General features: G+C 33.1%; 1 protein-coding gene across 1 annotated transcript; it reads left to right on the top strand.

Annotated features, from left to right (window-relative positions):
• The first annotated feature begins 4575 nt into the window (after nt 1-4575).
• LOC18052940 (zinc finger protein WIP2) lies at nt 4576-7077 on the top strand. Its single transcript, XM_006446029.2, has 2 exons — nt 4576-5254; nt 6496-7077. Exons 1-2 carry the CDS (start codon nt 4685-4687, stop codon nt 6940-6942), a joined length of 1017 nt encoding a protein of 338 aa, XP_006446092.1. The 5' UTR covers nt 4576-4684; the 3' UTR covers nt 6943-7077.
• The last annotated feature ends 10690 nt before the right edge of the window (nt 7078-17767 follow it).

Genomic DNA, 17767 nt, shown 5'->3' with positions numbered 1-17767 from the left:
ATCCAAGTATCAGTGTCGTGCTGATACATTGAAATCTCAATTAAACATTTTTAAGTTTACTGATGCGTTTCTGGAAAAGCGTGACTTTGACATGGCCTATATTTTCATTATTTTCTGTTAGGGGTCATGATATTGATTGTATCTTGCCACATAATGACCAGAAATATAAAAGCATTTTATGAGCAGGGGTATCAAGTTAGAAAAGTTTTGCTAACATGAAATCAATTGCTTTGCCCTCTTTGACTTGGCTGATAAAGTATATACCTGTCTTATTAAAGAAGGGAGAGAGGAGAATGGACAAGATAAATTGTTTCTTATTTATCTGATTGCTCTTGTGTAAGGTCTTAACTCTTATTTTTATGTTAAAATCCATCATTGGAGAAATTATGTACCTAATCTAGATGAAGAACAATAAATTGTTTGTGGGGAATCCACATAAGACTCACATATTACATACATAAATTGTAAATAGCAATAAATTATTCTATTTGCTTTGAGTTTTGATAAACAAAGAATCATATAAACCCAACTGATTAAGCATTCTTGGAGATTTTACTGTATTTTAGCTCAAAAAGTGATCAAGAAATATCAAATACACTCAAAGGAATGACATAAGAATTATTACATTCAGTCCCTCTTGCTTTTACAAACAACTTCTAAAGCAAGCTACTTGTAGTCTCTAGGAAACAAAAGACAAACCTTAATGCATAACCAATTACCAAGTTGTTCAACCTATTGTGTACAAGGAAAAAATTTACAACACTTTTAACAATTATGGGCTCCAGAGTCTTGTGGAATTGACTTAAAATGAAAAGAAAGATTTACTGAGTATATATAACTAATTCCACAATTCACACTAGCAAGTGTCACTTTATTAGATTAAGTAATTGTTTCTTGGGTATTAATTGATTTATTTGATTAGATCGTTCTTGATGCTAGTATTTCAATCCGTGATTTTCTTTTAATTAGAATTTGAACCATCATATGATCAAAGAGTTAACAAAAAAAAGAAGAAGACAATTATTAAGCTTAGATCAATAGATGATTGATCTTAATTTAGTATATTGAGGTTTGAATAGGGATGGTAAAATTCAAATCCAGATCTAGATGTAGGTGCATTCGGATCCAGATCTGCATTGAACATTTGGCATCCGAATCTGCATCCGCATTGAACATTTGGCATCTGGATCCACGTACTTTTTTGCATATCCAAATGCAGGTAATATCCGCACGGATTGCGGGTGGATTTTCTGAATATCTGAATTCACATAATAATAGTTTTAATTTTAATTTTAAATTTAATAATTTACCAAATAATATAAAAAAAATTCTATTATAATTTAACAATCAACAATTCAACATAAATAACGTACAACACCATAAATTCACAAACGATAATTTCACAACATAAATCAAACATAAAAAAAAATCTAAGGTAAACTGATTCATTACAATATTATTATTATTGGTTTCTAACATATTTTTCATAGTCAATGAAGATTATAGAGTAAATTATGCTTATACATATTAAGTAAATAATTTAATTTATATATTTCAATTGAAATTCAATAAATAAATAATTTAATTATAAAAGAATGCAGATTCGGATCCGGATCCGCACGGATCTTGGTTTTTAAGAATTGGATCCGTATTTTTTAACATGTAGATCCAGATATTTTGAATCTTTGCGGATCCGGAGTTTATTGTCATCCCTAGGTTTGAATGACTAAAATACTTACATATATTTTAGAACTAGATTGGATCAAGTCTATTATGACATAATTCAGATTTCTATCCTCACTTAATATTGGAGGGATATCTTACACAATGGTAGAGGAGATATCTATCTCTACCCAATTAAGGGCCAATTTGATATTATGGTGGCTGATTAAATAAGATGCAGATTAAAAAAACAGTTTGGTGTTTGATAAACTGTGTTATTGCGATTGCTGTGAGTTTGAAAAGTATAGTACATATATTTGGTAAATTTTATTATGAAAGTGTTGTTTTATTATACAATGAACAAATAGACATAAGCTCAAATTATCTTTTGTCTTTTAGAGTATGTTTAAAAAATTGTTTAGACATACATTTTCTTTAAATACGTAAAATTACATAAAGTGAAAAAAAAACTCAATTAAATAAAATCTAATGAATTTCATAATTTGTTACATATTGTTACATAACATATGATAAAAATTCATACTTGTACATAATCCAAATAAAATAAAAAGTAATATATATTACATTTTCATTACATTGATACTAGAAAGAATATACAATAATTGTGGCGGTAGTTTGATTGCGGTAGTAATATGATATCTAATGGTGTATATATATCAAGGATTATGTAAAAGTAAGATATAATTATCTTTTTGTTAAAATACTAAGATTATAATATAAACTTTAAAAAGATGTAGTGACTTGTTTAATATGTTGCCTATGGAAAGCAACCCCACTTGCCTTTAAAAGCTGTTATCAAAATAGGAAAAATTATAAAATAAACTGCTTTTCTAAAATTTACTAAATATTTTTTTTTTCAAAAATTATGAAATAAGCAGTTTGTTGGGTTTTAACCTCAAATCCAAACGGGACTTAAATTAGGAGAGGAAATAAGCCTGTCTAATACTTACTTTTTCAAAAGCATGTGTGTTACCAATGAGTTAAATGTATTAATACTAATAAAGTTATCACACAAATCTTTGAAAAGAAAATTACATCAAGGAAGAAATTAAGTATTCTAATGAAGAAAAACTATCAATGTTATATTCTTATAATGATTATTTTTATTTTCAAGATGGATTAGCCCCACAGCAAAAATTTCTGGCTTCCATCTCCCCTAGGACCCCTACACATGATTATTAGCACAACTATTGAATGTTTTGTACACATTGCAGGTGATCAACTTTATAAAGCTGAGTAAAGCCTAATTTTATGGTACCATTGTTGTTTTGGCCAACTTATAAATATTTCCCAACCCTCCAATTTGTCTCCTGAAATTAAAACTAGTATAGCTAACACATATTGTCATAAATCTCATGGCTTCTTCTCCAAATTGGAGGACCCCATCGCAATTTATTTTCGATCTGTACACATGCAACAAGAATAAGACATCCCTCTCCCTCTTTATCATAATTAAGGTGCAAAAGAAAGAAGTTAAAATGTAATGGTAATAATTTGTTATATTTCATGGTATTGAACCACATGTACCGAATGCAATAATTTGTATCTTAATGACTTGTGAGATCTTTAATCATAATTTACTAAAAATTGCTAGTCAAATTATGACCCACCAAAAGCTAATAGAAATCATTAATTAGTCATAAAACAATAACCTTTTTCAAATAATGATAGCGGTTAATCATCAAAACTATAGGTGTTAAGACTTCAACCGAATACTAATAATTTACTATCCTTATATTACAACTAACATAATCACTTTTCAAGAAAGTCATATGCTGTTGAATCGTTAAATTGTTAATCTTGATTTTCCTTATTATATCCTTGGGATTCTCCATCATCCGAAATTAACTCTTTATTTTCGACTTATGAAATTTATCCTTCTATACAAAGTCAAACTTTTATTGCAAAAGTATATGTAATTAAATTTTGATCGTACTTTTAAAAGATCAATATTGGATCCAAACTCATTTGGATTTTTTTAATATTTCATCCAAAGCCGGATGTTCACAAAATTAAAAAAAAAAATATTATGAGGGAACTAGAAATCTGGTTGGAATTATGAAACGATTTTCTTTTACAATCAATTTGTTTGGGTCACACTAGATACAAGTTTGTACCATAAGAATTTTATGATAAAATTAAGAATGATATGAACTTACAAGTCTGTTGCCTCCATATATTGACACTAGAGACCTCACAACACTCGCAGAAGCAATGAATGGAAGCCATGTGACGGCTCAGCAGATTGAAAGGGTGAGCAAAGCAACAGAAAAGAGAAAGATAAGCGTAGTAAGTGAGTACTCGACAGACACTGCTGTTGTTACTTGTTCATACAACACACAACACACACAACAACAACAGTCTCAGTCTCATGAGCTGTGGTACTGAGCCAAGCCGACCAAGGCGCGCCCACCAAAGCAACTGCTGGGTGTCATTGCATCTATTTATTTCCCAATGAAGAGAAAATTATGCTCATGAATATGTGAACAAGAGCTTTCTAATAAATCCAACACATACCCTTTGCTCCCCTCTATGTAATATTGCACTTGTTCTAGTCTTGTCCTGCTGGATAATGGGATTCATCTTGTAACAGACAAATCCCCAAAGCCCTAATTACAAGCTTTGTCTTTGCCCTAATTTTTTTTTTATAATATTTAGTTTTCATATATTGATGTTATCAATCTTTTCACACACACTATTCAATAAATAACTTGTTTTTTCAAGTCCCGATAAGATTATTATCATCTTCTCTTCCTTTGCTTTAGCATAATATTTTTATTTTTTTCCCTCTATCGTTTAGTCACATTTCATAAGTGATATACATACATCTTGTCCCTCCTTTTTTACTCAATATTGGATCTCTACTTTATCAACCCTTGATCTTGTTTAAAATTTTCTTTTCTCACTTTCACCCTTCACACGCTCTTTCTCTCTCCCCAAATATGTTATAACTTACCCCATCTACCAAAACTTTCTCTTCTCTCTTTCCTTTCCATCAATCATGGCTGATCCCTACTCAAATTACTTCAATGGATGGTTAAACTTTGCCGCTCTTCAACATTCATCTTCTTCTAATAATTCTTCTTCTAATTACTATACACCTTTTGCCTTCAATATCTACTCAAGTAACAATAACAATAACAATTTTTGCACTCACTACCATCAATATTCATCACCTCCATCTCCCCCTCTCAAAGAAGCACTTCCCCTCCTCAGTTTGAGCCCAGCAAGGCATGACGGAATAGTAAAAGCTGATGAATCCTCATGCAGTGTCATGGACACCGAAGAAAGCTCTGCTGCTTATTGTGATGATCATCATGAAAGCGCTTCTCTGACAGTGTCTCTTCATTTGGGGCTCGCCGAATCAAGTTCTGCTGATTTGATCTCAGATTATAATAATGATAACAATAATAAAGAAGAAGTAGTAACTATTGCTTCTGGTCGTGGTGGTGGCTGCAGCCTCAACAAAGGCCAATATTGGATCCCTACACCAGCTCAAATATTGATTGGTCCTACACAATTTTCATGTCCTCTTTGCTTCAAAACCTTCAACAGATACAACAACATGCAGGTAATTTAATTAATTACTTGATATAATACCTCCTTTGATCTATAAAGGGTTCCTTTAGATAACTCCATCTATCCCTTTCTCTTTTTTTCTTTTTTTTTCTCCCTTTTTGATTTTTGCAAAAACGAAAAAATTAATCTCATTCCTATATATCCTTTATTAATTTTCTAGCTTGATTTCAATCTTTCACTTTTACTACAAGCTGGACTGATTTGAAAATGAGGAGTATATGGGACCTTAGGGTTTCCCCTTTTCCTTTATTGGACTTTAATTCCATTTCTCCTTTTTTTATTAAAAAAAATTCAAAGCCTATGCACCCTTTTCTTTTGCATGATTTTGGGTCTTGGGATTTGAAAAATAAAAATAAATCAACATGGTCCAAACGGAGAATAAGATCAGTCAGTCTCTCTGTTTATGTGATTGAACTACTCAGCCAATAGGTTCTTGTATTACCTTGAAGTTTGTGTTTTTGTATTGTCAGGCTTGAAAACTGAGTGTATCGGAGTTCTGTTCATCAATTAATGCTCTTCTGATGAACAAGGATGAAACCACCCAATTTTCCCTGGCTCCATAAAAAAATTGTTTATAGATTTATGTTCAATAAATAGAAACAAATTTTTTGAAACTTTTAGTTTGTGAAGTTAAATAACACATGTCTGTTTGTTTTCCATTTGTTTTTGTGTGAAGAGAAAATGCATGCAAATTAAAGGGCAAAGAACGATTATCGATACACCCTTTCTCTTCTAGGCTTACAAAATTGTTTATATTCACATGGAAAAGGCCAACAAAATTTCTAATGCTATTAATTATAATTAAGGAAACTTGTTAGAAGAGCCGTTACTAAAATGTTCATGCAATATATATGCACATAAAACCCCTAATTTCTGCTGTGTTTTTCTCTTTAAAGGCACCCTTAATCCACAAATGGTCCAAATGTTTTTTTTTTTTTTAAATTTAGATAAGTCTCAAATATACCTCTTATTTTGAGACAATGCATAGACCCCAACCCATATACCATAATTCCTTGGTTAATTCAATCGATACATTTGTTTGCTTTTTCTTTCTTTAACTTGTGAAGGTCCTTAAACTCGATTCTGTGTATTATTAATTAATGGGTAATTATTATCATTATTTTTTGCGTACTTTTCCTTTTGCCTACACTAGATTTAATCTTTGTTTTTTTTTTTGGGTTTTTTCTAACCCTAATAATGGGTAATATCGCTTAAATTTATGAATACATGTAGATGCATATGTGGGGGCATGGATCTCAATACAGAAAAGGGCCAGAATCTTTAAGGGGATCACAACCAACAGCAATGCTTAGGCTTCCATGTTATTGCTGTGCTCCAGGTTGCAGAAACAACATTGACCATCCAAGATCAAAGCCTCTCAAAGATTTTAGAACCCTACAAACTCATTACAAGAGAAAGCATGGAATCAAGCCTTTCATGTGCAGAAAATGTAGCAAGGCCTTTGCTGTAAGAGGCGACTGGAGAACCCATGAGAAGAATTGCGGCAAGCTTTGGTATTGCACTTGTGGCTCTGATTTCAAGCACAAAAGGTCACTCAAAGATCATATCAAGGCATTTGGGAATGGCCATGCATCTTGTGGCATAGATACTTTTGAAGATGACGAGCCAGCCTCTGAAATTGAGCAAGATAATAATGAATCATCTCGGGACATAGATTAAAATAAGGCCTTTCTCTAGATCCTTTTGTTAACACTGAGTTTCAGTACTCTTCATGGCTCTAGAAGTAAAACTTATACTAAGCAAAAAAAGTATTTTGAGAGCCATTTGTAGTTCTTTTCTTTTCTTTTTTGTTTTTGTGTTTCTTCTTGCTTTCTATGATCTATATCCGGCCCCTTCCTCTTCCCCTTTTGCTTTCTGTTGTACTTTAGATGTCTTTTATTATTTTTAGAACTTTAATAGATCAATGTCAATTACACTCCATATCTTCTAATATTATGTGCACTCAATCTTTCTCTCTAATTTTATGTAAGTGAACATTTCTCATGTGTGATATGTTAGTTTGCACTTTCTCAAAATGCACCCTATTTCTCATGTGTGATACGTTAGTTTGCACTTTCTCAAAATGCACCCTCTATTTAAAGAATTGATATAGGTAATCATGATCAATTTCAATGCATTCATATTCTAATTCTCTATGTAAGAAGTTAGAAAGTTTTTTCTTTTATGAAGAGTTGTTCGCCCATATTTTCTTAAATTACAGACATCCATAGTTGAGAGAGTTAATTTTTTAGGCAAAAGGGATATGACGAACCCAGAAACTCGTAAATGTTCAAGATAATTATTATCAAGTAATTTATATCATCTACTTTTATTATAACATTTTTTTTTCTCAGATGTGATATATGGCTGTATTACAGACACACCCCTTCTTTAAATGCTGTACAAGTAGGAGGTAACAACTTGAAAGATGTTTGTAAGAGAATGCTACCTCCTGACGAACTGGAAGAGAAAGGTCAGCACTACCGCTTTGAATTAGCTAGAGGTAATAGTTAATGCAAGGGCATTTACTATCCATTTGGGTATTGTCAACTTCTTGTCATGATCATCAGCAGATAAAAACCTTTTGTAAGGTCCAAAGCAAATGGACAATTGAAGGGTTGGTATGCTATTAGCAATTTAGCATTTAGCATTTAGCATTTAGCATTTACTAGGTAGCATATAGGCTGCCTAGCTAGCTAGCTTGGATCCTCTTGGATGAATAAAATTAAAGACAATAAGTAATGAGATATAGGTGAGCATTTTCACTTTGAGGAGCTGGCTAACAGATTTCAGTTTTAGATGATTTTTCAACCTGTAAATTTAATGCTTCGGCTTTGGCCTTTTTGTACGTATTGCACTTAATGCCATTCTTTCCCCTCTTACCGTGTGGTAGGGAGTGTGTTTTCAGTTGATGGACAGAACATATACTATGTTTATGAGAAAAAAAAAATCAAATAAAATCAAATGATTAGCCTCTCCCTCTTTCTCTCTTTGTGGAAGATATCTAGCTTGGCATATTTCAAATAAATAATTTGGATCAATCAGTTGCTAGTAATTTTCAAATAAAGACATAGCTTTCAATTTATAACAAATAGGTCCTCAATTAGTAATTATTATTTTTTTTAGTACTGTTATACAGGACTGTAGGTATTACAATTAATATTTACAAACAGATTCTATAATTGAGACCTTCTTCGTGGCATGTACTCCTCTGAAGCGCTGCTCAAATTCTTCAAACCCTCTCAAATATTTAAGGGTTGTCCACTCTACTCACATTTCGTGAGGAATATATTGGTTTCATTCAATTATTGGATAATTGAGGAAGGATTGTAAATAAGCCCTATAAATACTTTTATAGAGGCTCGAACCCTTGCACTTATTATTCTAAGTGTAAGGGTTCTCCTACTGGACCAAAGGCCTATTGATAATTAGTAATTACTGTTAAAATATCTAGAATGCTCTTTACAAGAAAAAATAAAGATTTTATCTAGTATTTATGATGAGATGCTTTGTATAGCATTTTAGAAAAACACCTTCTACTTATTCATGAGAAAAATTAACTACATTGCCTCATAGAAGGGGAGGGAGTTGAGAAACTATGCCACTATATTGTTTTTTTTTTCTTTTTTCAAATTGATAGTCAAAATGCAAGTTTGCAACAGTGACTCGTTGTGGACCTATTTGTTAAAATCTATAACCTATACAGCAATTTATACAATTAAAAAAATTCCGAGATCCTAATGTCATTAACCCCCACTTTATTATAGCACTTAAACTCTCGCAGGAAAATGTTAAAAAAAAAATTTGGAAAGGAATGGATCTTGGCGACAGCTTTTTCTGAGAGAGAATTGGTGTGACTAGAGAGAGAGAAAAGACTCAAGGAAAGTAAAAGAAGCCATCGAAGTGTCATCTCAAGCTACAATATAACTCAGAGTATGTGCATGTACTGTTACGTTGCTTCGGAAAGAGCCCCAGCCAACAGAGCCCCACAGCTGGGGCTCCACGTTTTCATGTCTTTATCTAATTATCTCGGAGCTGTTGCTGTTCATGCAGGTCCACTTTATAGAGAGGTAAGTTTTGGCAGTGCTTTGATAGTTATTGGTGTGTTTCTGTGTACAAAAAGATCTACAGTTAAATTTATGTATAGGTGATTCTTTTCTTGCTCTCCGTTTTCTTTTTCACAGCACAGTAGTGAATTGTCACACCAATTCATCATCATCATCATATCATCATCTTCTTTGATACTCATGACCTTTAAAAGTTTAAGCCTGCCACTTAACTGTAGTACACAGGATGGATATTGTATTACTGTATGGTTTTCAAATGACCCTATACCACGTTTGGTTTAGTGGATGGTATTGTAATTTTATTTTGATAAGAGTACATTTAGCATCCCGTGTTGTATTATATTATATTAACTGTTATTGTATTATGATGTATTATATTAGGATATATTGTAATAAGCTCTAATGCAGTACAATATCTTATGTAGTATGGATTCTATTATATATAAGATTATTTAGTGACATTATTTTTTATTGATATTAAAATTAAATTAGTATTGTTAATTTTATTAATATTTTTGTGTTATAATATCAATTTTCTAAATTAATTACTGAACAATTATTTTTATATAGGAATTTTAATAACACTAAAAATTAAAAATATAATATTATCAATTAATAAAATACTATAGTATATTATTACAATATTATACCATAATATAATTTATTTTTATAAATTAGTTATCATTATATAAATGAAGTTTATAATTTAATATTATATTGAATTACAATATGATATAATTATATAATATAAATTACATTATATTATAATATAGTCTAATATTAAAATTTCAATTTCATTTATAAATTAATTTTTATATATTAATGTTGAATATAATTATTTAATTTAGATTTATTTTTAAAGTCAATATTTTGGTAAATAATAAATGATTCAATAATTAAAATACTTTTTACATATTTAAAGTAAAATAATTAAAGTGATTTTATTAATAAAAGTAAAAATAATGCATTATCATTTATTTATTTATTAAATATTTAGGTTTATTACTATTTTATGTTTTTATTTAAATTAAATTTTATTTGACTATAAATATAAATTAATTTTTAACAAAATTTATATTTATTATAAATTATTGAGTAAAGAAGGTAAAAGATTACGTTTAAAATATGAATAGTATTAACACAATACAGCCAGCATAAACCCTACTCGCCATGATTTTGTTCCTTTCATTATTCTAACCACCTTTTTAATGCAGTGCAATGCAATTAAAAGTTATGGCCAAAGATGGGTTTACATAAGAAATAATATTTTAATGCAATATAATATAATATAATACAAGTTATCAAATGCACCCTAAAGTAAATAAAAATTACATTCTATTATAAAAGATAACAGTATAAAGAGGTTTATTATATATATTTATATCAATACATATACACATCATCTATTATGATAAACAAATTGACTGAACTATTAATTGATTACTGTTAAATTGGGAGGATCGAAACTAGAGCACTAGATATAAATAACGGATATCCCCACTAACTAGGCAAATAATATATCAGGGCACCGCCTGGAATAGTCCTTAATAACATTCTTTTTAAGAATCTCCTCTTAACAACTAATGGGAGTTCTAGATCTTCTATAAGAACCGATTTATACTTGGTATTTCTCGTCAAATTTGAAGCTTAGAAACTTCAAAATCTACAAGCAGAACGATGTCTTGGACGAGCAAAATCCTTGTATCTAAATCCATGAAAAGATCTACCTACTGAAAAATATAAGGCTGTTTGTATTTTCGGAGTGACGAAAGTAACTTTAATTAATTTGCTCCAGTGATTGCTATAACCAAGAGAAGCGACAAAAGGTAACACTAATCTTGACCCACGAATCACCTTTATTTAAAGTGAAGATATATAAAAAGCCATATTCAATTTTTGAAAAAAAAAACAAAATAAAGATATAATAAAGTAGAAAACACATATTCCTTAAGCTAATTAAACCATGTAAATTCTTGAAAGAAACAAATTTATTGTCGGAATACTATATTGTTAAGTACATTTATATTATTATTATTATTTTCTTGCAATAAGGACATCATGCATGTACGCATTCAAGCTTTCAAATTATCAAATATATGTTCCTTCAATCAGTCCATGCGTACATCTAACAACCAACAACTTTGATCTTCTCTTTCCAATAGAGAATTTGAAAGAGGCCTTGTTTTTCTTTCTTATTAATTTCTTCATTGATTGATGAAATAACTTTTCTTCTCTTTTGCTTTAAGAAAATACGGGTCTCTTTTGTCTCCCTCTAGCTGTATCACTTGATTCATTCCCCTTTCTTTCACGTCAACTTTCACAAATCTAATCAAAAGCTCCCTATTTCTGTGTAATAACGAAAGATAGGACTAGACAGCTTTAGTCCCATGAATGGATCTTTTGATAAGATTTTTATTTCCCCATATCACTCGTTCGTATTTGCACTCTCTACAGAAAATTAATTAAGACAATACTTTTTAATTGAAGAGAAATTCTTCATTGCACGTCCAAATTTTTTCTTTATAGTGGTACTAGTGCATTTGGTATGATATACGATATATACTACACGAAAATTTGAGGGAAATTTACAAAAGTAATCATAAAACTTTTGTTATTTTCATAATTAATTCTCTAAACTTTTGTTATTTTTATAATTAACCCTCTAAACGTTTTTCTATCAACATTAGCCAAACACAAGTTTTTCTCCCTAAATTATCCTTGTTTACAAATCAAAACAACTTTCTTTCTCTTCTTTTATCAAACCAAACGCAGTTTTGCACTCTTGAATCATCACCGACGACGACAAAAGGCAACAGCAGACGCTGGTGGCGAACGGTAAAAGTGAAATCCGATCATAATCCATCCGGATCCAACACTAATCCACATCACTGAGTGGCATGAGTTATTTTCTGAACTTATGAGAGAGTTTCAGTGCGATTGGTTGGTGCGACATGCACCTGTCGCACAAATTTCTTGTGACAAGCTTTGTGGACAATCTGCCTTTTTGTGCGACAGGCACCCTGTCGCACGAAGCTAGCCTATCGCACTAAGAGGCAGATTCACCGACTCTGCCTTTTGGTGTGACAGGCAGCATGTCGCACCAAAAGGCATATTCATTGCAACTGACTCTTTGTTAATTTGATAGTGCGCAATTAATTTTTTTTATATATAATTTCAGGGTTAATGGATTTAGTTGTGCTTGAATTGTGTTATGATGGTTGGTGGGAGACGTTAGAGGATAGCCGTATGGAGTATGTGAATGGTAAAAATAGAGCTTTTTTGGTTGGAAAAAATTGTCCTTTTGATCAGTTTTTGGCAAGAGTATACGAGGTGTTACAAATAAATCCTAATGAATATAGTATCACAATGAAGACAACTTTGAGGTCTAGTAACACATTATATTGTATATGTGCACTGCCCATGGATATATTTGATGATGAAATGATGAGGGTTGTGTTGCATATGGCATCCAATGTGGCCAACTATGGATGCATTCCTATATTCGTTACCACATCACCTCGAGTTCCGAGCAAAGATGTTGAGCCACATATCGAAACAGAAACTTCCTTTAGAGCAAATAAATATGGCCCCGATAATGAAGAAGAGGTGTTGCTAAGGACAATATTGCTGCAGTAATATTACTCTCTAATCCGCGACAATTATGACAACATTGATGACAATGGCATTACGTTAGAGGATGTTAGAGAAAATGTATTATCACTAACGACGTCGTTGGAGTAATGGTATTCTCCGTATCACAATAATAATTTCCGGGACAATGATGATCTTCATGATGAGACAGATAGGGATAATGTTTGTCCAGAACCTTCTAATAGCATGAGGGGCACTCATTTCAATAATGCTGGTGATGATAGAGAAGCCGGTCCTTCCAATATTCTATCGTTTCAGCATGAGGATGAGTGTGAAGACAATATTCCTGTGAATAACAGAGACAATGGATCTATTCCTTTAATGATTCGATCGAGAAGGAGGATTGACCCCCTCATAAGTTTTGCTCCAATTTTGCCTTCGAACATGGTTGTTCCAAGCTTTCTTAGTAGTTATGACTCAAATGATATCAGTGTGGGTAAGCTATTTGCTGAGAAGAATGAGTTAATATTACAACTGCGCAAGGTTGCCTTTAGGGATAAGTTTGATTTCAAGATTGCACGGTTTACAACGACACGTTTCGAGGCTCATTGTTGTTCGGAATCATGTAAATGGCGTATTTGAGCAATGAGAAGTTCGAACGAGCAAAATGTGCGTTGGGTGATGAGTAGAATTGACAATGTACACACTTATCATAACGAGATATTGGTTGATGGTCGTCATCAAGTAAGAAGCCGAGTTGTTGGTCATATTATCACAGATAAATATATTCAAAAAAGGAGGATTTATATTCCGAATAACATCAGAGTAGATATGCAGCAGGAATACGGTGTTCAGTTAACATACTAGCAGGCATATCGGGGCAGAGAAGTTGGTCTTGAAATAATTTGAGGCAACCCTGTAGAGTCATACAACTTGCTCCCTAAATACTCTCACGTACTGACTAAAGCAAATGAGGGTACAGTCACTCACCTCGAGCGGGATGGAGATGGTAATTTCTTGTACTACTTTGTAGCACTTGGATCTTCCATCAAGGGTTTTATACAGTACATTCGGCCTGTCATTACTGTAGATGGTACTCATCTAAAGGGGCTATATTGTGGAAACATGTTCGTAGCAACATGTCTAAATGGTAACAATCAATTGTATCCGTTAGCCATTGGGGTCATAGATTCAGAAAACAATGATGCTTGGGAATGGTTTATGATGAAGTTACACGGAGTGATTGACAATAGGCATGAGTTGGTAATTATCTCTGATCGATGCACTGTCATAAGGAGAGCTGTTCTGAAAGTATTTCACAATGCAACTCATGTCGTTTATTTTTACCATGTGAAAGGTAACATTAAGTCAAAGTTTAGGATGTCCAAAGCTCTTTGGGATGAATTTGAGCATGCCTTTATTAATGCAGCAAAAGCATATGGACACGAGAAATTTAAAAGACAACTTGAAGGGTTGTGGATGATCCACTCGGGTGCGGCTGATTATTTAGAAAATAATGTGGGTACGTGTAATTGGGCAAGGTCTCAGTTTGAAGGTATGAGGTACAACATACTTACCACCAACATCGCGGAGAGTGTTAATTCTTTCATGAGGGATTCGCGAAAATTTCATGTTACTCATCTTGTTGATTACTTTAGGAAAATATTACAGTAATGGTTTTATGATAAAAAAATTATGGTTACATTAATGAGTACTCAGCTAACAACATGGGGGAATGAAATTGTCACTTAGAGAAAAACTATAGTTGAAAGAATTATCGTTCAGCCGGTGTCTCCGCATCGATTTCAAGTTGTAGGTGGTGAGATTAAGGAATGTTTAGTTGACCTACAAAAGAAAACTTGCTCCTGCAGAGTATTTCAGCTTGATCAACTTGCATGCGCTCATGCAATTGCGGTGTGTCTAATTGTCCGAGTGGATTTCATTAACATTTGTTCGGACTTTTACACTATAGAATCGTTGGCGATGATTTATGCACAACCAGTAGAGCGGGTTGGCGACGTGGATGATTCGGAAGTTCCAAACGAAATTCAAGAGATGCACGTATATTCACCAGTTGAGGCACCACCACCTGGTCGTCGTAAAGAGCTCATAATACCCTCGGCTGGCGAGGACGTTAACCGACGGACTGTTAGATGTGGGTAATGTAATGAGTCGAGACATAACCGTAAGCAATGTAAGAATCCCATTGCGTCGAGTCGAAGTTAGTTGTATTGTTTCAACGATTCCTTAGTTAAAACTGTTGTTGTTTTTTGTGTATTGTACACTTATTCGTCATTGAAGAACGAATAAACCTCAGCAAAGTTGATTTTCGAAGAAGCCATGGGCATCCATTGCACGATGCGGGGAATCTTCTTCTTCATTTTCACGACCCATGCTGATGACAAACCTCCAATCGCTTCGTAAATCCAAGCCTGTAACAACCAAAGTGAAAAAGATATTAAAACTATCATTAAATATTTAATGTTACAGAACTTATTACTAAAAAAAAACAACGCACCTAAACCCTAAATGTAAAGCCGTATAGATTGTACTTTTCTATCTTATGATATGGATTTTCCAACTAAGTCGTCTTAAATTTTTCGTCTTTCTCATATAGTGCATTGTCAAGACTCTCGTATATCGTTTCCCATGATAAATGACCCCATGGACGATTTCAGAAGTAATTTATATCATCAACTTCGTTCAGCCAATCGAAATTGATTTGACAGTGACTCTTTCTTCCATTTAAAACTCTATCCACAAAATAAAAGAGCGCGATCTTTAATGTGTCAATGTCGTCCATAGCCTGAAAATTCAACTTCTCAAATAATACATCGAATTGCTTAACAGTGATGTTGCAAAATAAATCAGCACCAAAATACGTTTTCAGTAACCTATGGCCCGATTTATTATTTCCCAGTGCGGTATCTGCACCAGAGGAAAGTCAAATAACTAGGCACCATTCTCCAATTGACAAGTGTATCAAATGCTCACCAATTTGAAACCATAATTGATCATCTTGCTCGTATTCTCCATGAGCCACTTGCCTAAGCAAAGTATTGTGCAAAATTACATCACTAAACGGAAAACTTTGGCACTCCAAAAAATGTCCAAATATGTCTTTTTTGAACAGATGCGGTTGCCGTTTTGTTAATTTTCGCTCGATGACTTTTACGACTGGAGATAAGTTACACATACTCGAAATTCGCCTCGGAAAGTGATCGGCATAAGCAAATATCATCTTGCCTAATTCGTTTCTTGACACTTCTGATTTTGCCATGTATCTATAATATTTTTAACATTATTAGATTGCATTTATAATACAATAACAAGGAAATTAATTTTTGGTAAAACAAAAAATAAAATTGTACTGCCTGTCGCACCAAACTTAGTGCGACAGGCGCGCGCGCGAGAGCGCGCATCTTGCTGTCAGCTTGAGCGCGCGTGCTGCTGCCCAGCGACGCACGCTCTAGCGCCCATCGCTGGGCAGCACTTCCCGCAGGCACCATTCTCCCCAAAACAACAAAATGACAAATCACACCCAAAATAAAACACTCCCAAAACAACAACCCCCACTACAAGCACCACCACCACTATCATTATTCTCAAACTACAAGCACTATTATTTTAAAATTTCATTTTAAATTAATGAAATATAAATAAAATGACTAACCTAGGTTTTGTTGAAGGCCGTAGAAGGTAGATTTGACGCCGATGATGGGTGGAGCCGCCGCCGACGAGGGTTGAAGTTGCCGCCGACTATGGGTGTTTCTTGGGTTTGGGAGAGATTACGTGAAAGAAAGATTGTTGGGGAAGAGATGTGAGAGGGGCATTTTGGTCTGAAACGTTCTTTTTTGGCTAATGTTAATAGAAATTAGTTTGTGGGGTTAAAATGAAAAAAGCATAAAATTTTATAGTTAGTTTCGTAAATTTCTCAAAATTTGAGGATTGTGACTTGAGGCTCTAACCAGGAATTTAGAATTTGCAATTGAGAAGAGTAGATGAACGTTTTATTTGACAATAGTTGTGCTGTAGCTCTATCCTCAATTGGATGAACATATACATATAAATGGACAACGTTTACTTCCTAATGAGAAAAAGCCACCTCCAATATCTTTAATAAAGTCCGAATAATATTGAGTTGATTAAGACTTAAGAGTATCTCTTAATCTGAGGACCCACATTAAGTGTGTATGACAATTGACAACAAAATATTCAATTAATCTTGTACAGGTTATTGTCACCCAACCCACCTCTTTATACGGAATGATCAAGTCGGGGCATTGCGTTTAGAGTATTATTAGGCATTATGTGTGAAGTTTCTGAGGAGCTTGTAGGAAAATGAAAGGTTTGAAGGAATATGTACTTAGAGATCTTGTTCTTTAGGAAGACAACAAATTAAATGTCATAAAACTGTTGCAGTAGCAGTAACTCATAAAGACAGAATGAAAAGCCGAAATGAGTGGTTCCGTTTTGTCTTCTGCAGAACCTGAATGCACACCCAAAAACTTTATAACCCAAGCTGGCGGAAGCCCTGACCAAAATCATTTGAAGTCAGTGGGCTAGATTTGAACAAGAGATGAGTGTGAAAATTCAACGGCACCATTTTGAATCAGCAAATAAAGTAAAATCAATTGCTTGCCCGTTAGGCGAGCTCAACAATGCGCTTTGCACACAAATGATCGTTCGAGTTCGAGTAATAACCGAGGATAAATATTGGTATTTAATGGGTGAGGACTCTCATCTCCGGCTGAACCTTTAAAAAGATAAAAAGTAAAATCAATGGCAAGAAAATAAATGGATCGATCAGCGTAACATCAAAGAAGCTTAGGGGGGAAAGACAGTAA

The sequence above is a fragment of the Citrus clementina genome, unplaced genomic scaffold (assembly GCF_000493195.1).
Source record: "Citrus clementina cultivar Clemenules unplaced genomic scaffold, Citrus_clementina_v1.0 scaffold_2, whole genome shotgun sequence".
In the NCBI taxonomy this organism is placed as follows: Eukaryota; Viridiplantae; Streptophyta; class Magnoliopsida; order Sapindales; family Rutaceae; genus Citrus; species Citrus x clementina.
Note: the sequence above shows the minus strand (reverse complement) of the source record. Positions and strands in the feature narration are given on the sequence as shown.

Bases quoted from the DNA above. Each gene is read 5' to 3' on its own strand.
- LOC18052940 (XM_006446029.2), top strand. From the start codon at position 4,685: ATGGCTGATCCCTACTCAAATTACTTCAATGGATGGTTAAACTTTGCC. The intron at 5,255-6,495 runs GTAATTTAATTA...GAATACATGTAG, and splicing joins ACAGATACAACAACATGCAG to ATGCATATGTGGGGGCATGG.